Source organism: Gopherus flavomarginatus, chromosome 4 (assembly GCF_025201925.1).
Source record: "Gopherus flavomarginatus isolate rGopFla2 chromosome 4, rGopFla2.mat.asm, whole genome shotgun sequence".
NCBI classification, from domain to species: Eukaryota; Metazoa; Chordata; order Testudines; family Testudinidae; genus Gopherus; species Gopherus flavomarginatus.
The window spans coordinates 35,654,067-35,679,201 of NC_066620.1; the positions used below are offsets into that span (position 1 = coordinate 35,654,067).

General features: G+C 46.6%; 2 protein-coding genes across 7 annotated transcripts in view; both read left to right on the forward strand.

Moving 5' to 3' along the window:
• The first annotated feature begins 6,465 nt into the window (after positions 1–6,465).
• LOC127049576 (uncharacterized) lies at positions 6,466–8,721 on the forward strand. The gene is made up of 2 exons (XM_050950489.1): positions 6,466–7,079; positions 8,228–8,721. The coding sequence occupies exons 1-2, from the start codon at positions 6,524–6,526 to the stop codon at positions 8,719–8,721; spliced, it is 1,050 nt and encodes a 349-aa protein (XP_050806446.1). The 5' UTR covers positions 6,466–6,523.
• A 4,084-nt stretch (positions 8,722–12,805) lies between these two features.
• Positions 12,806–25,135, forward strand: part of ACYP2 (acylphosphatase 2) — a 138,704-nt gene continuing 126,374 nt past the window's right edge. Inside the window, exons 1-3 of one of the 6 annotated variants that reach the window (XM_050951972.1) lie at positions 12,806–13,233; positions 22,146–22,162; positions 24,945–25,054. In XM_050951972.1, coding sequence (XP_050807929.1) covers positions 22,160–22,162; positions 24,945–25,054 — 113 coding nt within the window. In that variant the 5' untranslated portion in view covers positions 12,806–13,233; positions 22,146–22,159. Of the gene's footprint in view, positions 13,234–13,331; positions 13,870–13,990; positions 14,061–19,986; positions 20,061–22,145; positions 22,163–24,944; positions 25,055–25,135 lie in introns of those variants that run through there. The other 5 variants (XM_050951969.1, XM_050951970.1, XM_050951968.1 and 2 more) reach the window with 5 other exon arrangements.

Sequence of the window (25,135 nt, forward strand, 5' to 3'; positions counted from 1 at the left end):
GTTCAATGCATCGAGTTTATCAAAGCACTCTTGGACACCTCGTCGGCCAGAGCCTCCCTCCTACCGGACAGGTCTGAGACCCTGAAGAGGCTCATTGACACGGTCACAAGGTTTCCAGTGACAACAACCAGAGTGTATCTCCAGCTCTTGGGTTACATGTTGGCGTGCACATATGTGGTCTGTCACCCCAGACTCAGGATGAGGCCCCTCCAGCTCTAGTTGGCCTCGGAGCTCTCCCAGGCCAGGGACAGGATGGACAAAGTCGTCATGGTACCTGAGCCAGTGATCACCTCCCTACGGTGGTGGTCCTCTCTGAGAAACATGCTCCAAGGGGTCCCATTCGGGGCAGGGTCCCGTTGCTGGAGCTGGTGTCTGACGCATTGGACCTGGGATGGGGGACCCATGTGGGGAATGTTCAGACCAAAGGTCTGTGGTCGGCTCAGAATCTGACCCTCCACATAAACGTCAAATAGCTCAGGGCAGTATGGCTGGTGTGCATGGCCTTCCGCTTGCACCTGGAGGGCCAGGTGGTCAGGGTCCTCATGGACAACATGGCCTTGATGTTCTACATCAACAGGCAAGGCGGATCCTCTGCCCTCTGCCGCAAAGCCCTCAGGCTGTGGGATTTTTGTATAGCCCACGACATCTGCCTGCAGACCTTTCATCTGCCCGGCATCCGGAATGCGCGGGTGGATTGCTTGAGCAGGGACTTCTCCTCTTAGTACGAGTGGTCTCTCCACCCAGGGGTGGTGCACAGACTTTTCCAAGTGTAGGGAACTCTCCAGGAGGACCTGTTCGAGACTTGACAGAACCTGGTTCTGCCCTGGGGCGCTTGGACGGGGCTCTATCTCCAATGCCTTTCTCCTGACCTGGTCAGGCTGGTTTCTCTATGCCTTTCCCCCATTCCCACTAATTGGCAAGGTCCTGGAAAAGATAAAGATGGACAAGGCCCGGGTCCTTCTGATTGCCCCGGCATGGCCCAGGCAGCAGTGGTATGGGACCCTCATGGGCCTGGCGGTTGCCCAACCATGGCCATTGCCATCCTGCCCAGACCTGCTCTCCCAAAACCACGGCTGCCTTCTCCGCCCCAACCTAGCGGGACTCCACCTCACGGTGTGGCTGCTCAATGGTTAAGTCAGAAGAAAAGGATGTGCTTAGAAGGGGTTCAGCACATCCTCCTAGAAAGCAGGTGGCCTTCCACGTGCTGAGCCTACTTGGCAAAGTGGTCTCGGCTTTCCAGATGGGCGGACAAGCAGGGCGTTTTCCCGGTGGCCGCCTTGATCCAGTTTATTCTGGACTACCTCCTTCAATTTAGAGTCCAGAGCCTTGCAACTCGTCAGTCAAGGTGCACCTGGCAGCCATATCGGCTTTCCATTCACCAGTGCAGGGCCATACGGTATTCTCCCATGCTATGACTGGCCGATTCCTTAAGAGGTTGGATTGTCTCTTCCCATAGGTTAGGCCCCTTGTTCCAGAGTGCGACCTAAACCTGGTGTTGGCACGTCTCACAGGGCCCCCGTTTGAGCCGCTAGCCACGTGCTCCTGGTCACACCTCTCGTGGAAGGTGGCCTTCCTGGCTGCAATCACGTCAGTTAGGCTGGTCTCAGAGCTCAGGGCCCTGATCTCTGTGCCCCCATACACAGTGTTTCATAAAGATAAGGTCCAGCACTGCCCACACCCTTCGTTTTTCCCGAAGGTGATCTCTGCCTATCATATGGGTCAGGACATTTTTCTGCCGGTCCTCTGCCCCAAGACCCATGCGTTCAGTGAGGAGCGCCGCCTCCACACGCTGGATGTGAGACTGGCTCTGGCTTTCTACTTGGAGCAGACTATGCCATTTAGAAAGGCCTCTCAACTGTTCATCGCCTCGTCCGAGCGCATAAAGAGTTGGCTGATCTCCATTCAGCAGTTCTCCAACTGGATCACCTCATGCATCTGTACCTGTTATGACCTGGCGGGAATCCTCCGCCACCAATTGTGAAGGCGCACTTGACTTGGGCGCAGGTCTTGTCAGTTGCCTTTTTGGCTCATGTCCCCATTCAGGACATTTGTAGCGCTGCCACATAGTCTTCAGTTCACATGTTCACCTCGCACTATGCGATTGTCTCCCAGACAAGGGATGATGCTGGGTTCAGCAGGGCTGTGCTCCGTCCTGAGAATTTGTGAACTCCTACATAACTGCAACAGATATAGCTTGGAATCACCTATTGTGGAATACACATGAGCATCACTCGAAGAAGAAAAGAGAGTTACCTTTTCTGTAACTGGTGTTCTTCGAGATGTGTTGCTCATGTCTATTCCACATCCTGCCCTCCTTTCTGTCTGTTGGAGTTGTCTGGCAAGAAGGAACTGAGGGTGGGAGGAGTACGCAGCACCCCTTATACCGCACCATGGAGGCGCCACTCCAGGGGTCGCTGGGGTGCTCCCCCATGGGTACTGCTAAGGGAAAAACTTCTGGCACCAGTGTACGTGGCAAGCATGCACACCTATTTGGAACAGACATGAGCAACACATCTCAAAGAACACCAGTTACAGAAAAGGTAACTCTCTTTTCTTCACGAATTTTAAGTAGCCACTCCTGGCTCTTCCCAACAAACTGCTTGACTAGGGCTGGATTTGTGGTAATGCTGGTGGTTTAGGAACAGCTACACCAGCTCTCCATCAGCTGATAATTCTCCAACACTAGTGGAATTCTCAGAGGACCAGATCTGGCTGCTTTCCAACCACTTCCTGATACCAGAGTGATACTAAATTATTGGAACACAGGAGAATCTGACCTATAGGATGTATAGTTATACACTTATTGAACAATGAGTATCGTTCACAATCATGTTACTTACAAAAATTGTTGCACAGTCAGGGAAAACAATAATTTTTACTATAACACAATGGTATATAAGGCACAAATAAAAACGTAGGCAAATTGATTGCATGGGTATCTAGAAGGATTGGCAGAAAGTAATCAAACTTCACTCTGTTAAGGTGGGATTCACCATCTGGTACGATTACATACAGTCTTAAGAATATATTTTTTATCATGCAATCAACATACAGTCTTTAAAGAAGTTCTTGTATTGTTATTAGTTTTGTGATATACTGTTTTTTGGGGGGAGCTATGGCAAATAGCAAGGGAATTTGCTCTCTGCTTTAATCTCTCTAAATGTTACACCAATAGAATAAAAACCAGCAGATCTTATTAAGAGGGTAAGGCAAAGATGCCACATTTATTGTAAATATAATAATAAATCAAAAGATAAAAGTAAACAATGTTGTTTAACTATTTATTCCTATCACTACTTATTCCTTATGGACACACACAATATATATATAAGTTGCTCATGCCAAGTTACTGTCCATGTATCTTGGTCATGAGGATGGAGCCGAGTCTGTGTCAGATGCACCTGATGCTCCTGGAGGCAGGGCCAGCTCTAGCCATTTTGCTGCCCCAAGCACGGTGGCACGCCGCGGGGGGCACTCTGCTGCTCGCCGGTCCCGCAGCTCTGGTGGACCTCCGGCAGACGTGCCTGCGGAAGCTCCACCGGAGCCGCGGAACGAGCGGACCCTCCGCAGGGACGCCTGCGGGAGGTCCACCGGAGCCGCCTGCCGCCCTCCCGGCAACCAGCAGAGCGCCCCCCGCAGCATGCCGCCCCAAGCACGCGCTTAGCGCGCTGGGGCCTGGAGCCAGTCCTGCCTGGAGGTTAGCAGCAGAACCAGAGACTCAAAGTCCTCAGTCTTTAGAGTCCATTCTCATGGGAATTAATTCCTATGTTAGTCTATGGGAACTGTTTCATCTTGCTGTTGCTGACTCAGTCAGCAGATGGCACATTCCTGGTGGCTCCACACTGTCCAAAGTTTGTGTTTCTCATCCTTCCAGATGTTGGGGTGGATCCCAGTTTGCCGTCCGGGGGTTGTCTGGTGGTCCACTTGACACATTCTTTCATCGACGGATACTCCCTTTCTAGGCTGGCACCTCCCTAACCATTCATGTACATCAAGCATTCATCAACATATAATCCATATCTTAACCATATTTTAATTTACTGTCTCCATCACTTTTGGAGTATGTGCTAATTCATTTGAGACTCCTGGCCCTTTAATCACAGAGTGTGGGGGTCTGTTCCTAGGAGCCGTTGCTGTTACAATGAAGTGAAAGTCACTTAACCGCTTATAGCATTTGTTTACATTGTATCAATTACAGCTTAACGCTCACAGCATTCACTTCAAGAACAAAGTCAATTAACTTGTTTGTAAGTTTTACATAGTAATAGAGTATCTTTCACAGAATAGATACAATCAATGGTTTCTGCAGACAGTAGCTTACAAGTTTTAACAGAAGACCGAAGAGATTTTTGTACTTGGTGAAACTGTTGGATTTTTAAAGTGTGGGGGACAAATTATGGGGGGTCACTTTCACTTGGGGGAATCACTGTTAGTACCTTCTTTAATATCCCTACCTAACTCACTGATGAGCAACTTGAGGCCCGCGGGCGGCCCATCAGGGTATCTGATTGCGGGCCATGAGACCTTTCGCTGACGTTGACCGTCTGCAGGCATGGCCCCCCACAGCTCCCAGTGGCTGCAGTTCACTGTTCCCAGCCAATGGGAGCTGTGGGAAGCGGCAGCCAGTACATCTCTGCAGCCCACCGCTTCCCGCAACTTCCATTGGCTGAGAATGGTGAACTGCGGCCACTGGGAGCTGTGGAGGAACGTGCCTGCGGACAGTCAACGTCAGCAAAATGTCTTGTGGCCCGCAATCAGATTATCCTGATAGGCCACATGTGGCCTGTGGGCTGCAGGTTGCCACCACTGCTCTAACTAGAGTCACTTCTTGAGGGAGAGAAACCAGCCGGTTGTGTTTGAACTGAGCTCCATGAAAGAGGGGAGTGTATGCAAGCAGTTTGTGACTAATTCTGTTCAAGGGCTGCTGTATATAGTGTAAAATAAGGAAGCTGCACTAAGAATATGCCTAGACAGCACATCACTGATTTCTCCTCCCACAACAGGGCCCTGACATCTAGTGCTACATCGTAGAGATGTAACAATACTGTGGCCTGTGGATCTCTGGGGTTCTGTAGAGAGATGGTTATTCATAAGGTGCTAGCTCTTCTTTCTACCTGCTAAATTGCATTAAAGAGAAAAGGTGGGTGAAGTAACATCTATTATTGTACTAACTTATGTTGGTGAATGAGACAAGCTTTCTGTGTAAACTCAAAAGTTTGTCTCACTCACTGGCAGAAGTTGGTCCAATACAAGATATTACCACATCCACCTTGTCTCTCTAATATCCTGGGACTGACACACAACTACATCAACATTGCATATAAATTGCATTACAGATAGATATAAATACAGTAGAACCTCAATTATGAACACATTGGAAATGGACGTTCGTAACTCTGAAATGTTCATAATTCTGAACAAAATGTTATGGTTGTTGTTTCAAAAGTTTACAACTGAACAGTGACTTAATACAGCTTTTAAACTTTACTATGCAGAAGAAAAATGCTGCTTTTAACCATCTTAATTTAAATGAAACAAGCACAGAAAGTTTCCTTACCTCGTCAAATTAAAAAAAAAATTTTTTTAGTAGTGTACATTTAACACAGTACTGTACTGTACTTGCCTCTTTCTTTTTTTGGTCTCTGATGCTACCTGATTGCATACTTCCGGTTCCAAATGAGGCGTGTAGTTGACTGGTCAGTAGGGCTGTCAATTAATTGCAGTTAACTCACGCAATTAACTAGAAAAATTAATGGTGATTAAAAATTAATCGCAATTAATCACACTTATAACAATAGAATACTACTAATTGAAATTTATTAAATATTTTTGGATGTTTTTCTCCATTTTCAATATTGAATCCAATTACAACACAAAATACAAAGTGCACAGTGCTCACTTTATATTATTATTTTTATTACAAATATATGCACTGTAAAAACGATAAACAGAAGAAATAGTATTTTTCAAATCACCTCATACAAATACTGAATTGTTACTGTGAAAGTGTAACTTACAAATGCAGATTAATTTTTTTTGGTTACATAACTACACTCAAAAACAAAACTGTGTAAAACTTTAGTGTCTACAAGTCCACTCAGTCCTACTTCTTATTCTGCTAATCACTAAGGCCTCGTCCAGACTAGGGGAGGAAAATCGATCTTAGGCCAGGTCCAGACTAGAGCTTTAAATCGATTTTAAGAGCTCTAAATCGATTTAAAGCTGTAACCGTCCACACTACAGAGTGCATAAAATCGATTTTAAGGGTCCCTAAAATCGATTTTGGAACTTCATCAAAACGAGAGGAGTAACCCCAAAATCGATTTTTTAAAATCGATTTTATGATAGTGTGGACGGCCATCGACGTTAATGGCCTCCGGGACGTATCCCACAGTGCTCTAGTGGCCGCTCTGGACAGGTAAAGGTACTCTTCTGCTGGCCAGGTAAACAGGAAAAGCCCCGGGAAGTTTGAAATTCCATTTCCTGCTTGCACAGCGTGGAGCTCTCAGCAGCAGAGAGAAGAATGCAGTCTCCTGAAAATAGGAAAAGAGCTCCAGCATGGAGCACACAGGAGTTACTCGATCTGATAGCTGTATGGGGAGAAGAGTCAGTGCTTTCAGAACTGCACTCCAGCAGACGAAATGAGAAAACCTTTGAAAAAATTTCTAATGCCATGCGGGAGAGGGGACATACCAGGGACTCGTTACAGTGCCGAGTGAAAGTGAAAGAGCTCAGACAGGCGTATCAGAAGACCAAAGCAGCAAAGGGCAGGTCAGGCTCTGCCCCCAAAACATGCCGGTTCTACGACGAGCTTAACGCAATATTGGGGAACAGCGCAACGACGAACCGCCCCTTGTCTGTTGATTCAGAGGTGGGCGTCGTGATTCCTGCAACTACGGAAGATTTATTTGATGGCGATGATCAGTATGATGAGGACCAAGAGGAGGAGGCTCCAGCAGAGAGGACAGAGCATTTTATCCCCCCAAACAGCCAGGATCTTTTCCTCACCCTTACTGAGGTTCCCTGCCAGCCATCTCAAGGCAGTACTCCAGAAAATGAAGCTGAGGGACCGTCCTCTGGTGAGTGTAATTTTTTTTACTAAAAGCTTCGGTTTAATGTAAGCCTTTTTTACTGGGTGCTTCAAATCACTACCTGTACTTAGAGTCACTGACCAAGTAGATTAAAAACCTTTCCTAAAACAGTGACCCATGAGGTGGTTTTTAGAAAAGTCTCCATTGTAACAGGGCGGATTCATCCTGCTTGTTGGGGGAACGCGAGAGCAAACCGGGGAAAGGAGACCAGCTTCGCCGCGGTTTGCTCTCGCGTTCCCCGAACCACCCAGCAAACCGCAGGGAAGGAGACCTGCTTGTTGGGGGAACGCGAGAGCAAACCGGGGAAGGAGAGTAGCTTTGCCGCGGTTTGCTCTCGCGTTCCCTGAACCACCCAGCAAACCGCAGGGAAGGAGACCTGCTTGTTGGGGGAACGCGAGAGCAAACCGGGGAAGGAGAGTAGCTTCCCCGCGGTTTGCTCTCGCATTCCCCGAACCACCCAGCAAACCGCAGGGAAGGAGACCTGCTTGTTGGGGGAACGCGAGAGCAAACCGGGGAAGGAGAGTAGCTTCGCCGCGGTTTGCTCTCGCGTTCCCCGAACCACCCAGCAAACCGTAGGGAAGGAGACCTGCTTGTTCGGGGAACGCGAGAGCAAACCGGGGAAAGGAGACCAGCTTCGCCGCGGTTTGCTCTCGCGTTCCCCGAACCACCCAGCAAACCGTAGGGAAGGAGACCTGCTTGTTCGGGGAACGCGAGAGCAAACCGGGGAAAGGAGACCAGCTTCGCCGCGGTTTGCTCTCGCGTTCCCCGAACCACCCAGCAAACCGCAGGGAAGGAGACCTGCTTGTTGGGGGAACGCGAGAGCAAACCAGGGAAGGAGACTAGCTTGATTACCAGTACAATCTACTACAGGGATTACTAGCCATTATTAACTTACCATTTTCTCCGGACACGGTCTGTGTGCTCCCCTGACCTGCGTCTGAGCAGAACTCTCTGTCCTCTGCCACAAGCAATAAGTATTAAAGGAATCCTAAGGCGACCTTGTGGTAAAGTAACATGTTCAAGGTTCGGTAACAGGCACAGGTCAGTGAGGAGAAAGACTGTATGCATTGTTGTGTGAAATGTGTCTCTTATGATTCTTTTATCATTCTTTCCAATCCCCACCCCCCCACACACAGCTGCACATTTCTCCAGCCTCCCTCTCGCTTCTCCTCTACGTGGGGGGGGTATCATAAGAAGACTGAGGAAAAGGAGGACGCGTGAGGACATGTTCACCGAAATTATGGCAGTAACCCGTACAGAGAGAGCTCAGCAGGGGGACTGGAAACAATTGGTCGCAAAGTACAGGGAGGCTGCCAGTCAACGCGAAGACAGGAGGGACCAACGCGAAGACAGGAGGGATGCCAAAAATGATGTCAGGTGGCAGGAAGATCAGCGCTGGCGAGCAGCAACTCTGGATCTTCTTCGTGATCAGACTGACATCCTCCGCGATATGCTGCAAGAGCTCCGTGGTTTCAGAATGCCCCTACAGCCCGTGTATAACCTCCCTCAGTACTCACCCTGTCCCACACCTTCCAGAACCAGGCGTGTAAGAACGCGTGGGGGAAGGCTCTCTGCACCAGCCCCCTCCACCGCTGTGGACACTCCAAGCAGAAGGCTTTCATTAAATTGAAAAGCCCTTTGTGTCCTGTTTTTTTCCCTCCTCTAATGATCCAAACTTCTCCCATGGCACCTTTGCCTATTTTTACTCTCAGGTCATGCTATTAAGGCAGTGTGACTGTAGTTTGGTAATGAAGTAAAGCAAGCAGCTTTGGAAAGCTGCACGGAAGCTAGTTATCAGCATCAGGATTTGACAATTGGGGATATGGGTAATAAAGGGAAAACAAAGAAAGCAGCCATACCGTAACCTGGTCCATGAGAATTCTTGCTCTGTCTTCTCTGATGCACTTTCTTCTTTCAAACCTCCCTCCCCCTTCCTCCAAACCTCCCTCGCTCCGTCCCCCATAGAACGCTGAGTTATGAAATTTCATGCACAGTATTGTAACAACAAGCATGATGCTTGATTGATGAAAGGGTCTGATTTTAAATAAAGAACACAATTCTTGTAACAAATAGTAGTAACTTTATTTTCAATAAAAAAGCAGTTAAGGAAGGTTGCAGGTACTGTGCCTAGCAGCAGACGGAAGCAGCTAATGGTGGAGGTAGGTAATAATTGGGAAATACAGAATTATATGTTTTCCAATGGACAGTTCTCGCAAGTAACCTAAGCAAGCAATTGAGGAATGCTGCAGGCAAAGTATCTTGCAGCAGCAACACCGCATAGACGGGGAGGGCAGCAATAAATTGAAAGGAAAATCAGCATTCAAACTGTACCCTGGCCCATGAGGAAGCTACTTTTCAGTGCTTCTCTGATGCGCACAGCATCCTGGTGAGATCTTCTAATTGCCCTGGTGTCTGGCTGTGCATAATCAGTGGCCAGGTGGTTTACCTCAGTCTCCCACCCCGCTATAAAGGCCTCCCCCTTGCTCTCACAGAGATTGTGGAGCACACAGCAAGCAGCAATGACAAAGGGGATATTGGTTTGGCTAAGATCTGAGCGAGTAAGAAGCGTTCGCCATCTCGCCTTAAGCCTGCCAAATGCACATTCTACCACCATTCTGCACTTGCTCAGCCTGTAATTAAACAACTCCTGAGCACTGTCAAGGCTGCCTGTGTATGGCTTCATTAGCCAGGGCATCAAGGGGTAGGCTGGGTCCCCAAGGATAACTATAGGCATTTGGACATCTCCAACTGTTATTCTCTGATCAGGGAAGTAGGTCCCTTGCTGCAGCCGTTTAAACAGTGTAGTGCTCCTGAAGACACGTGCGTCGTGAACCCTTCCTGGCCATCCCACGTGGATGTTGGTGAAACGTCCCTTGTGATCCACCAGGGCTTGCAGAACCATCGAAAAGTACCCCTTGCGGTTTATGTACTGGGCACCCTGGTGTTCCGGTGCCAAAATAGGGATATGGGTTCCATCTATGGCCCCCCCACAGTTAGGGAATCCCATTGCAGCAAAGCCATCCACAATGGCCTGCACGTTTCCCAGAGTCACAACCTTTCGAAGCAGCAGCTTAATGATTGCTTTGGATACTTCCAGCACAGCAGCCCCCACAGTAGATTTGCCCACTCCAAATTGATTACCGACTGACCGGTAGCTGTCTGGCGTTGCAAGCTTCCATATGGCTATTGCCACTCGCTTTTCCACTGTGAGGGCTGGTCTCATCCTGGTATTATGCCGCTTCAGGACAGGAGAAAGCGAGTCACAAAGTTCAAAGAAAGTGCTCTTACGCATGCGAAAGTTCCGCAGCCACTGCGAATCGTCCCACACCTGCAGGACTATGCGGTCCCACCAGTCAGTGCTTGTTTCCCGTGCCCAAAAGCGGCACGGAACGGGTAGAACCTCACCCATAACCGTCAGGAGCTCCAACGTGCAGGGGCCCGGGGTGTCAGAAAACTCGTTCTCCAGTTCGTCATCGCTGTCGTCCCCGCATTCAAGCATTCTCTCTTGCATTTCTGCATCATGGGTCAGCAGTGATAGAACGAGAATGCGTGAATTATTTACAGTATTCGCGATCAAGGACAAGAGCAGACCTGGATCCATGCTTGCTGCAAAATGGCGTTTCCCTCACTGCAGCCAGTAAAAACAGCGCGAACTGACTGTGTGCCTTTTACAGGAAGGGGGGGGGGAGCTGTACCCAGAACCACCCAGGACGGGGACTTTGATCCCATCATGCACTGGGCTAGTAACCCATAATTCCAAAGGGCAGGGACCCGTGCAGGAACTGTGGGATAGGTACCCAGAGTGCAACGCTCAAGCAAAAGATGGACGCCAGGGAAAATGGACGCTCAACATCGATGTAAGTACCTCTAGTGTGGATGCACAAAATCGATTTTATAAAACCTGCTTTATAAAATCGATTTTAAGTACATCGATTTTAGGCTGTAGTCTGGACGTGGGCTTAGATACGCAACTTCAGCTACGTGAATAACGTAGCTGAAGTCGAATATCTAAGATCGAATTACTCACCCGTCCAGACGGCGCGGGATCGATGTCCGCGGCTCTCCGTGTCGATTCCGGAACTCCGTTCGGGTTGATGGAGTTCCGGAATCGATGTAAGCGCGCTCAGGGATCGATATATCGCGTCCAGACTAGACGCGATATATCGATCCCCGAGCAATCGATTTTAACCCGCCGATATGGCGGGGTAGTCTGGACGTGGGCTAAGACAAACAAGTTTGTTTATATTGACGGGAGATACTGCTGTCTGCTTCTTATTTACAGTGTCACCTAAAAGTGAGAACAGGTGTTTGCATGGCACTTTTGTAGCCGGCACTGCAAGGTATTTACATGCGAGATATGTTAAACATTCATACGCCTCTTCCATGCTTTGGCTACCATTCCAGAGGACATGCTTCCATGCTGATGATGCCCATTAAAAAAATGTGTCAAATATATTTGTGACTGTACTCCTTGGGGGGAGAACTGTATGTCTCCTGCTCTGTTTTACCTGCATTCTGCACTCATTTCATGTTACAGCAGTTTGGGATGATGACTCAGCACATGTTCCTTTTAAGGCTTTCACAGCAGATTTGACAAAATGCAAAGAAGGTACTAATGTAAGATTTCTAAAAATAGCTACAGCACTAGACCCTAGGTTTAAGAATCTGAAGTGCTATCCAAAATCTGAGAGGGACAAGGTGTGGAGCATGCTTTTAGAAGCCTTAAAAGAGCAACAGTCTGATGCAGAAACTGCAGAACCCAAACCACCATAAATGAAAATCAACCATCTGCTGGTGGCATCTGACTCAGATGATGAAATATAGTATGTGTCAGTCCCCACTGCTTTGGATTGTTATCAAGCAGAACCCATCATCAGCATGGAAGCATGTCCTCTGGAATAGTGGTTGAAGCATGGACATAAGAATCTTTAGAGCATCTGGCACGTAAATATCTTGCAACGCCAGCTACAACAGTGCCATGCGAACATCTGTTTTCACTTTCAGGTCACATTGTAAACACGAATCAGGCAGCATTATCTCCTGCAAATTGTAACCAACCTTGTTTGTCTGAGTGATGGCTGACCAAGAAGTAGGACTGAGTGGACTTGTAGTCTCTAAAGTTTTACACAGTTTTATTTTTGAATGAAGTTTTTGTGTGTGTACATAATTGTACATTTGTAAGTTCAACTTTCATTATAAAGAGATTATAGTACAGCACTTGTATGAGGTGAACTGAAATTTGTTTTTTTTTACAGTACAAATATTTGTAAGAAAGTGAGCATTATACACTTTGTATTGTGTTGTAATTGAAATTAATATATTTGAAAATGTAGTAAACATCCAAAAATATTTACAATAAATGGTATTCTATTGTTAACGGCACAATTATTCACGATTAATTTTTTTAATCGCTTGACAGCCCTACTAACAGGTCAGTTAGTAGCTCTGGTGTTCATAATGCTCTCTAAGGTTCTGCTGTACCTTAAATACCTTCCTAAAGTTATTTTTCAATGTTAGCACTTGACACGTTACCTGATCACAAATGGAAAAGGACATGTCCCGCATGATTAGGAAGGTGATCCATGAGACTCTATAAAGGTGTGGTCCATCCAATGAGGAACAGTTGAAGAGGCTGCCCCAAGTCTCCTTATTCATTGGAGAAGTTGGAAGGGGTCTTTGCCCCAAGCGCCCTTGCTTCCTGGAGAGGCCAGGAAAGGGAGAGACTCTTCTATACAGGCCCTAGTCCAAATCCCCTAACACAGGGCGTGCCCCGACACTCCTCACTTTTTGCAGGTGGTGACAAGTTCTTCAGTGGGGGTGGGGGTTAACACTATGTCATGTTGGGGGAGGGGACTTCCTGGGAGGGTCAGTGGGTCTCTCCCACTCCTGGAGGCAGGCCGGGGGGCAGCAAGTGGGGCAATTTGCCCCAGACCCCGCAGGGGCCCCATAAGCCCTGGCTAAAGGCACCCTTTTAACTTTTACTCACCCGGCAGCAGTCCGGGTCGTCAGCAGGCCCTTCACTCGCTCTGGGTCTTCAGCGGGGGGTCCTTCAGTGCCACCGAAGACACGGAGCGAGTGAGGGACGCCCCGCTGTGGAGCGAGTGAGGGACTCGCCACCCCTGCAGACTCAGAAGGCTGCCCGGTGAGTACAAGTGCCACAGCGGGTGGCACCTTTTTTCATGTCTGCTCCCCTGCTTTGCCCCAGGCCCCCTGAATCCTCTGGGCGGCTCTGCCTGGAGGTCCTTATGGGGGCCTCTCTCCCCCACTGGGGGCTGTCTCTGGGTTCAGCAGCCGGGGAGAGGCCCTCAGGCCGGTGTGGGGGAGGGCTCAATATTTGGAGCTCTCGCCCCTGCCTGGGGGTCCCAGCAGTTAGGCGCCTCCCCCAGGCCGGTGAGCGGTCCAGCCGCCCTCCCCGGGGGTCTCAGTGGGCCCCAGTAGGCGGTCAGGAGCGGGCGGCCGGGGCGCTGTGCGGCAGGTGCCGCGAGACCGTTCTCACAGCTCCCACCAGCGGGCCTGGGCAGGGCGCTTCGGGCCCGACACAGGTTCAGCCTGGCGGGCGGCCGCTTTTCCAAGAAACTTGAGCCCCGCGCGCTGCCGTCCCGGCCCCTCCAAACGAGCCCAGGCGGCTCTCGCGGCGCGCCCGGCTCCGTAGGTCCCGGGCATTCCCGCGGCGGATCCTCGAGCAGGCCGGCGCCTGCACCCCCCACCATGTCCGCCCTCGCCAAGGCCTCCGGCGTCCTCAAATCAGTGGACTATGAAGTGTTTGGCCGGGTGCAGGGTAAGTGCGGGGCGGACCGGGTGCGTGACGCGGTGGGTGCGCATGCGCGGAGCTGCAAGTTCGTTCCCTGCGCGAAAGCTGGTAGAGGGCTGCGGCCTCAGGGCCCTGCAGCGGCGAGTTCCGCGCCCGGGGACCAGGGGCTGGGTAGGGGACCCCACTCTCCCCGCCCTTCTCCGTGAGGGAGCTGGAGGGTAGGCCCCTAGTCTTTTCCTTATGACTTGCAGGACTGGCCTCAGCTGGGCAAACGTGTTAAAGTTCAGCATGTATCTGAGGTCTGGCTGCGGTCAATGTGTACAATAAAGGGCTTGTAGAGGTCCTGTTAGTGCCCGTCAAATGTAATCTTGCCCCTCCCATCCATATAATTTTTCCAGAGGGTTGCATAAATGGGAAGTGACTGCCTGCGCAGGAGTACTGCCGAAAGGGATCTGCGGCTCGTAGTGGCCCACAAGCTAAATATGAGTCAAGAGTGTAACATTCTTGTGAAAAAAAGCAAACATCATTCAGGGATGTATTAGCAGGAGTGTTGTAAGCAAGACACGAGAAGTAATTCTTCTCTACTGCACTGATTAGGTGTCCACTGGAGTACTGTGTCCAGTTCTGGGTGCCACATTTCAGGAAAAATATGGACAAATTGGAGAAAGGCCAGAGAAGAGCAACAAAAATGATTAAAGGTCTAGAAAACATGATCTATGAGGGAAGATTGAAAAAAACTGGGTTTGTTTAGTCTGGAGAAGAGAAGACTGAGGGGGACATGATAACACTTTTCAAGCGTGTGAAAGGTTGTTATAAGGAGGAGGGAGAAAAATTGTTTTTCTTAATCTCTGAGGATAGGACAAAAGCAATGGGCTTCAATTGCAGCAAGGGAGGTTTAGGTTGGACATTAGGAAAAACTTCCTAGTTGTCAGGATGGTTAAGCACTGGAATAAATTGCCTAGGGAGGTTATGGAATCTCCATCATTGGAGATTTTTAAGAGCAGCTTAAACAAACACCTCTCAGGAGTGTCTAGATCAGGGGTTCTCAAACTGAGGGTTGGGGCCCCTCAGGGGGTCATGAGGTTATTACGTGAGGGGTTGTGAGCTGTCAGATTCCACCACAAACCCTGCTTTACTCCAACATTTATAGTGGTGTTAAATATATAAAAAAGTGTTTTTAATTTATGCGGGGGGGTCGCACTCAGAGGCTTGCTATGTGGAAGGGGTCACCAGTACAAAAGTTTGAGAACCACCGGTCTAGATAATATTTAGTCCTGCTGTGAGTGCAGGGGACTGGACTAGATGGGGTCCCTCCAGTTCTATGATTCTATAAAAGCTTCAAACTCTCTCCGAGCTATAACTTTAAAATATGAGTGCTTGAGTTTCACAGCCATATGCTGCTGAATGAGGAGGCTGGATTGTGTGTGAAGAACAGAAGCTTTCCCAGAGATGTGCAATAATAGTATCTCTTTACAATGAACTTGGAGGCAGTGAAATTTCATGTGTAATGATGCACCTTGTAAGCCTCTTATTGATCGAAGCACCTTTTGCAAATTATTGCTCCACCAATGGAGTAACGTTGTTTGAGGGGGAGGAGCGAGGAGGCTTTATACTAAAAGAGGTCCACAGCATTAGTAATTAGGTGAACCGGCATAATAAACAGAAAAGTTTAAAGATGTTAAAAATTGATAATTAGAAGCGCACCAGGCCCTCCTTAACGGGTGGGTGAAAACTTAAAGCTCCAGGTTGAGGAGGATGCAGAGGAAGCTGATGACCTCTTTGGCGTCATTTCAGCTGCTTCCCCTGCTCGGATCGCAGTGTCCCTCCAACTGGGGGGGTCCTTAAAATTGCCAAGTCACTGTGGCAAACCCCCTCTTCATTTCCACGACCCCTAAGAAGATGGAAAAGAAATACTATATCCCTGCAAGGGGGTTTGAATATCTCTATAAACATCCCCCTGCAGAATCACTGGTCGTGTCTGCAGTGAACAAAAGGCACAGACAAAGTCAAGTTAGCAGCACACCGAAGAACAAAGAGGCCAAAAGACTTGATTTGTTTGGCAGAAAAGTTTATTCAATGAGTAGCCTACAATTCAAGGTCTCTAGTCACCAGGCCTTCTGGGATGCTATCGTTTCAATCTGTGGGATTTCCTGAATAAATTCAAAGAGACCCTCCCCCAAGATCATGTCCAGGAGTTTGCTGCGCTGCTGGACAAAGGCACGTCAGTCACCAGGGGTGGTCCTCCAAATGGCCTGGGATGCTGCTGACTCAGTGGCCAGGGTGGTCACATCTGTGGTGGCCATGAGATGCAGCAGTCCTTTGGGTTGTCCCAAGAGATGCAAGCCACGATCCAAGACCTCCCTTTCGAGGGTACTCTGAGCTCACGGAATCAAGGCTCCATCACCTTAAAGACTCCTGAGCCACCCTCCGTTCCCTGGGCCTTCATACCCCGCAACAGTCCAGGAAGCCTTTCTGTCCTCTGCCTCCTCCCCCTCAGCAGTCCAGGTCCTGGGGAACTCCCAGAGCAGGCTCCTACAGGAGAAAGGATAAAGACAAAGGGCATAAATGGCGATATCTGTCGTCTTCCTGCCTGGCTTCACAACCTGACCATCCCTGAGGCCAGGGAGGCTAAAAACAGTTGTTTTGAGGATGCTCCTGAGCCAATCTGTAGGATCCATCCTTCTCCTTCCTTGACTGCCTCCACCCTTTCTGGTCGGCCTGGTCCTGTATCACCTTGGGTGCTCAATACAGTTTAGTTAGGCTATACCCTTTATAGGTTTATCTCAATCCATCCCTTCCACCCCTCTTCCCTGTCCCTCTTCAGGGACCCTTCTCACAAGGAGCTCCTCGTTCAGGAGGTCGACAGCCTCCTGCATCTGGGGGCAGTGGAGAAGGTCCCTCAGAACATGGAAGGAAAGGGGTTCTACTCCTGTAACTTCCTAATTCCGAAGGCAAAAGATGGCCGCAGACCCATTTTGGGCCTATGTTGCCTCAACAGTTCTCTCAAGAAGTTAAAGTTTCACATGGTCTCCCTGGCCTCTGTCATCCCCTCCCTGGTATATCACCCTCGATTTAAAGGATGTTTACTTCCATATTTCCATTTTTCTGGGGGCACCAGCACTTCCCCCATTTCGTGCTAGGCCACTGTCATTTCCAGTTCATGGTGATGTCCTTTTGCCTCTGTTCAGCTCCAAGGGTGTTCACAAAGTGCATAGCGATGGTGGCCACTTACCTGCAACATTGGGGATTTCAAATGTATCCGTACCTCAACAACTGCCTAATAAGGGGCCAGTCCTGAAACTAAGTGTGGAGGCATCTTGGACTGGTCTGTACCACCTGTTGTGACCTGGGGCTGATAATAAATAAAGAAAAAGTCAACCTTAACTCCAGCAGTGCAATGCATAGAATTCATTGGAGTGGTTCTCAACTCCATTCGGGCCAGGGCCTTCCTCCCTGAGACTCCGTTCCAAGCCAAGGTGGACTTCATCTTGTGTATGCGAGCCCATCCGCTCACTACCACCCACACGTCCCTGATACTGTTGAGACACATGGCAGCCTGCACATACATGGTCTGGTATGCGCGGCTTCGCCTCAGGCCCCTACAGGCTTATGGATTATGTCCCCAAGCAGCACAGCCTGGATCGGGTGGTCAGGATTCCGGACAGTGTACTGTCATCTCTCACCTGTGGCAAGATTCGACGCCACTATTGAAAGAAGTCCCCTTTGTGGCTCCTGCCACATTGATGACCCTCATCTCCGATGCTTCAGATCTGGGGTGGGGAGCCCATCTGGGTGATTTCAGAACGCAAGGTTGTTGGTCCAGTTATGATTGCTACTTGCACATCAATGCCAGGGAACTCAGGGCAGTTTGCTTAGCCTGCCATGCCTTCCCACCTCATATCCAGGGCAAAGTGGTTCAGGTACTTACGGACAATACGGCAACCATGTTCTATGTCGACAAGCAAGGCAGAGCCACGTCAACGGCCTTCTGTCAAGAAGCCCTCAGACTCTGAGACCTCTGTCTGCAGTACGGTAACATCTCATTGCAGCGCACCTTCCAGGGGCCAAGAACACCTTGGCAGATCGCCTCAGCAAGACCTTCTTGTCTCACCACAAGTGGTCCCTCCATCCAGAGGTGGTGAGTTTCATCTTCTGCAAGTGGGAAACTCCCCAGTTAGACCTGTTTGCATCCAGACAGAACAGGAAATGCCACATCTTTTGCTCAATGAGAGGCTTGAACAGGGGGTCCCTGTCAGATGCTTTTCTACTCCCGTGGTTGAGGGCTCTGATATACACCTTTCCTCCAGTGCCGTTACTCCCCAGGGTCCTCGCAAAAATAAGGCAGGACAGATCAAGGGCGATCCTCATAGCACCGGCCTGGCTGCACCAGCACTGGTACAGCATGCTGCTGGACCTTTTCTCTCAGGCCAGACTTCTGTCCCAAAACCATGGCAGTCTTCTGCACCCTAATCTGGCGGCACTGCACCTGACAGGTTGGCTGCTGCATGGTTGAACAAGCAGGAGCAGCAGTGCTCAGCAAATGTTCAGCAGATCTTGTTGGGAAGTAGAAAGCCCTCTACCAGTGCAACCTACCTGGCCAAGTGGACGTCACTTGTTGAACGTCGGAGAAAGGTGTCTAGTCTGAACAGGCCTTGTTGCAGCTCATTCTGGAATACCTTCTGCATCTCAAGCTCCAGGGTTTGTCCCTTTCATTGATCAAGGTCCACCTGGTGGCCATCTCAGCACTCCATCTGCCACTTGAGGGCAGGTCGGTCTTCACCCAGGACATTCTTCTAGGGCCTTGAGCACTTTTACCCACATGTAAAGGATCCTGTTTCTCTGTGGGACTTGAAGCTGGTGCTGTTGTGGCTCACAGGTCCCCTTTTGAGCCTTTGGCTTCCTGTTCTCTCCTTCTCTTGTCCTGTAAGGTTGCGTTCCTAGTCGCGGTGACTTTGGCCTGTCAGGTCTTGGAAATTTGGATGCTCACCTCGGAGCCACTTTATACAGTTTTCGACAAGGTACAGCTGAGACCTCACCTGGCTTTTCTGCCCAAGGTGGGCTCTCAGTTTCATTCAAGCGAGGACATTTACTTACCTTCTTTCCTAAGCTGCATAAGTCAGAGGAGGAGTGTAGACTGCATGCCTTGAACATTAGAAGGGCTCTAGTCTTCTACATTGACATGACCAAGCCATTCCCTAAGTCTACGCAATTGTTCGTCACTGTGGCTGACAAGATGAAAGGGCACCCTGTATCCTCCCAAAGAAGTGCCTCTTGAATCACCACCTGCATTCGCTTCTGCTGTGATCAAGTGAAGGTGCTGCCCCCTGCGATTGTCACTGCCCACTCAACCAGAGTGCAGGTCTCTTTGGCAGCTTTTCTGTTCCAGGTGCCTATCCAGGACATCTGCAGGGTGACCACCAGGGTCATGCATCCATATGTTTACGTCCCACTACCCGTTGACTCAGCAGGCCCGGGATGATGCCGGCTTTGCTCGGGCAGTACTGCAAGCATGAAACTGTGAACTCCAAGCCTACCTCCGTAGATACTGCTTATGAGTCATGTAGAATGGAATTGACATGAGGAAGCACTCAAAGAAAAAAATGTTACTTTGCATAATAGTTCTTCTTTGAGATGTGTTGCTATGTCCATTCCATTACCCGCCCTCCTACCCCTCTGTTAGAGTTGCAGGCAAGAAGGAACTGAGAGGGCGGAAAGTCGGCAGTGCCTAATATACCGATGCATGAGCATGGCACTCAAGGGGGTGCCACAGCCAACCTTATGGATACAGTTAAGGCAAAAGTTTCCGACAACTGTGCACATGGGCATGCCCATATCTACAAAGGAATGGACATGAGCAACACATCTTGAACAACAGTTACGAAAGGTAACTGTTTTTCTACATAATTTAACTAAGACAGTTTGAATAGAGAGGAATGTTGGCAATAATACAAGGCAAACAACAAGGGCATTGTTTAAATTACATGAATATCTTTGGACAGAGAAGATGGGTGAGGTAATATATTTTAGTTGACCAACTTCTGTTGGTGAACAAGATAAGCTTTCAAGCTTACACAGATCTCTTCTTCAGGTCTGGGAAAGGTACTCAGAATGCCACAGTTCAATTGATCCAATAAAAGATATTACCTCATCCACCTTGTACCTCTTAATACCTTGGGACAAACATGGCTATAGCAACACAGCAAACATGAGTATCTTTTGTAAGTTATCTGACAAGTGCAGGTCTTCTGTTTGGTTCTGTTATATTGTAACTACATTTAAAGTACATTGTTGTTAGCTGAAAGTATTGACAACTTGCTCAGAGTGTCAGAATATGCATCACAGATAAATCAGCAATAAAGGATCAGCAAAACATTATTTAGTTCTGTGTTTAAATTTAAATTATAAAAATCACAAACCATATTATCTGGCAGCTGATGGATCAAATTTACCATGGTAAAAAATGGGTATAGCACCACTTACTTTGATGGAATATGCCAGTGCTAAAGTTAGCCTGATATCTCTTTTGATCATGCTTGAGTGGATGGTGTGAAGGGAGGCTATGGATCATATAGGTGTAAACAGGAATAAAAATACAAACCTCATAAACTGAATGAGAGAGAGCCATGTTACTACTTGTTTATACAATGTCTAGCTCAATGGGGGCTGATATTGGCAGGGGCATTAAACACTACTGTAATGTAAGTACATAATAATGGAATTCTTGTTTTTGTTTGTTTAATGCATCATGTGACTTTTATCTATCCTTCATAACTAAGGACTCAGTACTTTCTCCATGAAGGTATAAACTGTCTCTCTTCAGATAGTATTGTGTAGTTTTCTAAAAACAAATGCATGAAAGATTATATATATATTCTACTTATATATATATTCTCATACATAAATTTAGCAACCTTAATTTTTTGGTGGGAGTAGTCCACCAATTGGGTAACTAAAAGCTTGGAAATATGTTTTTATAATATAACATTTATTTCGTACTTGGAGACTGTTGACATTCTGCATTCTTTAAAGATACTATCTGTGCAGGATATTGACTACAGGTCTTATCTCCTTAGCAGAAGATGATGGAATTCTCCTAGTTTGTGAGTCTTGAGGGCAGCAGTAGTGGGATAGAGTGCAAGACATATCCCCTACTTGTCCTTGTGAGCCTTCTGAACATTCCACTCAGTTTCTTAATTGCATGGTAGGCAAAGTTCCCAGAAAGAAAGTGCCAGTTCTGGATGTTCAACATGAAGTGTTTAAAAAAAAAAAAAAGGGGGGGGGTGCTCCTGGGATGCCTGCAGAAAAATTTAAGTACATGATGCAAGAATCAAGGGGGCCTGGCTTATCTTCTACCTTCCTATGGTTGTTCTCAAGGATTAAAACCTGAAGCTCTAGGAATGTTCTTTCGCTGTATTGCTAAGAAGTTAAGGCTAGGGACAGAGAATCCTTCAAAAGGATATATTCAGAGAAGCAAAATTACAAGTAAGATATTTTCTCTGTCATTATTTGTCCTAAGGAAGACCATAATAAGTAAGGCCGTACCAAATTCATGGCCATGAAGAATGTGTCATGGACCATGAAATCTGGTCTTATGTGTGCTTTTACCTTGTACTCTACAAATTTCATGGGGGAGACCAGTGTTTCTCAAATTGGGGGTCCAGACCCAAAAGAGAGTTGCAGGGGGGTTACAAGGTTATTTTAGGGGCATCACGGTATTGCCACCCTTACTTCTGTGCTACCTTCAGAGCTGTGTGGCAGAGAGCAGTGGCTGCTGGCCAGGAGCCCAGCTCTGAAAGCAGTGCCCCGCCAGCAGCAGCACAGAAGTAAGGGTGTCAGTATCCTACAACGCCATCCTTACTTCAGCAGCGCAGAAGTAAGGGTAGCAGTAACTCAGCCTCCCTCTACAATAACCTTGCAACAACCCCCCCACCCCGAACTCCTTTTTGGGTCAGGACCTCTACAATTACAACTCTGAAATTTCAGCTTTAAATAGCTGAAATAATGAAATTTACAATTTTTAAAATCCTATGACCTTGAAATTGACTAAAATGTACCATGATTTTGGTAGGGCCCTAATAACGTCAAAACATATGTATGTATGTATAAACCTGACTCCTAAGTAGCTATCCATATTTTAGAAGTGTGATGAATAGATATAACTGTTCTTTAAAGTTTCATAGAAAATGACTAGAACAAACCTCTAGTACTTAGTTTAGTTTACAGAGACAAAAATTAGGTAAAATTGTTAGCAATAGCATTAATTCTGTCAAATTAATCTCTCTTTTCTTTTCCTTTTTTTCTAGGTGTTTGTTTCAGAATGGTAAGGCAGCATGCATTATGCCCATTTTACATTACAACAGTTTTATATTTCCAATGCTAAAAATATTGTAGGAGGCCTATAGTAGAGTATAAAGGCATTCAGCTGACGTTTTCAGTCCTTAGCTGGACAGTTAAGTATTTTGTGTTTTTGTTGTTTTTTTTAATCTTGGGTTCTTTTTATAGTAGATACATGGATTAGAATAATCCTACTGTTAAAACAGAATTTCTTTTAAGAGTTTATTCATATTGATGTTATTTAATTTGTTTGTATCATAGTAATATCCAGAAGCTTCAATCACTGAAGGCCTAACAATGTGTTGAATGGAAAATGTTAGTTTTAATCTACTGAAGCAATGTGTATTCTCTTTTTATTTTTCTTCATGAAAATGAAAGTGCAGTGCTAATTCTTCAGAGAATTAAAGAAATTAATCTACAGTGCTTATAATTTTTTTTCTGACAGATGATATCTAATAATCACATGATGTGAAAGTTTGGTCTCTGCAGCTCAGAACCCAGCCAAGCTTCTCCACCAGTTCTGAACCTGCAGCAGGAGCATTACAATTCAAAAGAAAGGCAGAAGCTCAGAAAACAAGAGGACACAAGTTGCACAGAGTCGAAATAGCTAGGATACTGTATTTTCTGAAAATATTGACTGTTTACTATTAAATATAAAGCTTTTTCAGTATATGGTTATACACTTTTGCCCCGATATAACACTGTCCTTGGGAACCAAAATATCTTACTGCGTTATAGGTGGAACCGCGTTATATAGAACTTACTTTGATCCACTGAGGTGCGCAGCCCCGCCCCCCAGAGCACTGTTTTACCACATTATATCCGACTTCGTGTTATATCGGGTTGTGTTATATCGAGGTAGAGGTGTACTTGTGAAACAGCTGAAAAATGAAATTGCTGAAGGACTTAGGGTATAACATATGTCTTGAATTTAGTGACATCATTCATTCTACTCAGTCAGCTCAGGTCTATCCCAGGTACTTAGGGCTCCTATGCTGAGTTGCCGCTCTATCAGATATGTGGTTCATTGTTTTGTGCTAAGTTACTGTTAACTTGGAAGTGCGAATCTATGTCTGTGTGTGATTGAAAGTCATGACATCATCCCATGCCTGCTTTATATTTAAGTGGAGGGACGTGAGCATTGAGTGTTTTGTGTGAGGAAACAACGAGCCTATGCCTCTCTTATATTTTGATGCCTTATCAGCAGGCAAATGTAACCAAATAAACAATTTAAAAATTCTCTTTGTTGCTGCTTAACAGATGCAACAGAAGACCGTAAAACACTGAAATTGTGCTGATAGTGTCTAAACAGGAACAGTTCTCTAGTGAACTAATCAATAATGACTATTCATTAATAGCAGCCTAGGCCAACCCAGTTGAGTGTATGTGAAGTATACTAAAATGTAGTCCCCAGAGGCTGTTAGCCAAATCTGAGTGCAGTATATGCAGCTGGATAAAGATAGATAGATAGATATAAAAGAGAGAGTCTCTGTGCATACTCTGGTATATTATTGTATTATTGAGCAAAATTTGAAACAGAGAGTGGAAAACTCCCAACTGTATCTTTGAACTGCATTAAAGTTTACAATTGTGGTGAGTCTGATTGTACTCTGCAGTGCAGCATATAAACATGAGATGCATGCTTGCACACAGATTGTTTTGTCTTGATTGAGTTAGAAAAGATGTAGATAGTTAAAATACCTGTGACATCTATATTTATGTAACTGATGTATGAGAAGTAGAAGAACATGTGTTGACTAATATTAATTGACTTACTCTTTGTTCTTTGGGTGGAATAATTCTTTGCTGGATTTCTGAGAGATAGACTTCCTATTCTGTGCAGTTTTGTGATTTTAAAACATGTATATTAAAGATACACATATGTTACTTAGGTATGAGAAAGACAGATAATATAGAATGGCAAAACTTAAAAAAAGGTGGAGATAAACTGAGGTGGCTGAAGTCAGTTCAGGAAGTGAGTAAGTGAAATCAGCATAAGTTCACAATAATAATATATTGCAAAAAGAGCCATATTAACAACCCAAACATTTAACTGGACTTCAATCTTTATTGCTAACCCCAATTCCCTCTTCTTCAAGTGTTTTGTTCTTCTTCATTTACTTCTCAAGGAAAGTTGCTAATTATTTTGACAGTTTGCTTGAAGATGGGATATCATAGCTCCTTAAGGAAGTATAGCAAATTCAGAAGTGCTTCAACAAAAGATCAAGTTTTTACAGCCTTCTGTTTTTTGCTATCAGTGTTATTTCTTCGAAGTGGCAGTTGTGGGGTGATGTGGAAGACGCTTGACCTCTGCACAAGAAGATAAGATATATGTTGAAAATTCTTAAAATGGAGAGTGTCGATTTTTTGTCTTCTCCCTCAAATGGAACCATCAGTAGGTTCTGACATATCATGAGAAAACTGTCCCAAAGAAGCTATACTGCTACTTGCTTATTGCCTGCAGTGTAACTTGAAAGTGGAGCCAAGGGATGATGTTATGATAAACACTGATAAGCACAAGTAGGATAAGGCTTACTTTCTTGTTGAAAAATTGGCTGCTTCTGCTGCAAGTCCAGAACCGGCAGGAAAAATCCAGGTGTTTGGGTAGGTGCTTTAATATCTACAGATACTTTTTAGGAAGAGTAGATTTTAAGAAAGTTGTGGAAATGTAACTGTGGCTTTAAGATTACTGACGCACAATCTGTGTGTGTCATAACTGCTGGTACTGAATATATTGTATGTATTTTTTGTTTTATTTTCCAAATCAGTACACAGAAGATGAAGCTAGGAAAATGGGAGTAGTTGGCTGGGTTAAAAATACCAGACAAGGGACTGTTACTGGCCAAGTTCAGGGCCCAGAAGATAAAGTAAATGCGATGTAAGTACTTTTGTGTCAATGTGTGTTAGCCTCATTGACCTGTCAATTTTGTTAAAATGATTCTGAAGAGAATGTAAAATT

Coding starts and splice junctions, on each gene's coding strand:
- LOC127049576 (XM_050950489.1), top strand. CDS start 6,524: ATGCAGTCTCCTGAAAATAGGAAAAGAGCTCCAGCATGGAGCACACAG. Junction 7,080..8,227: donor AGCTGAGGGACCGTCCTCTG/GTGAGTGTAATT, acceptor CCCCACACACAG/CTGCACATTTCTCCAGCCTC.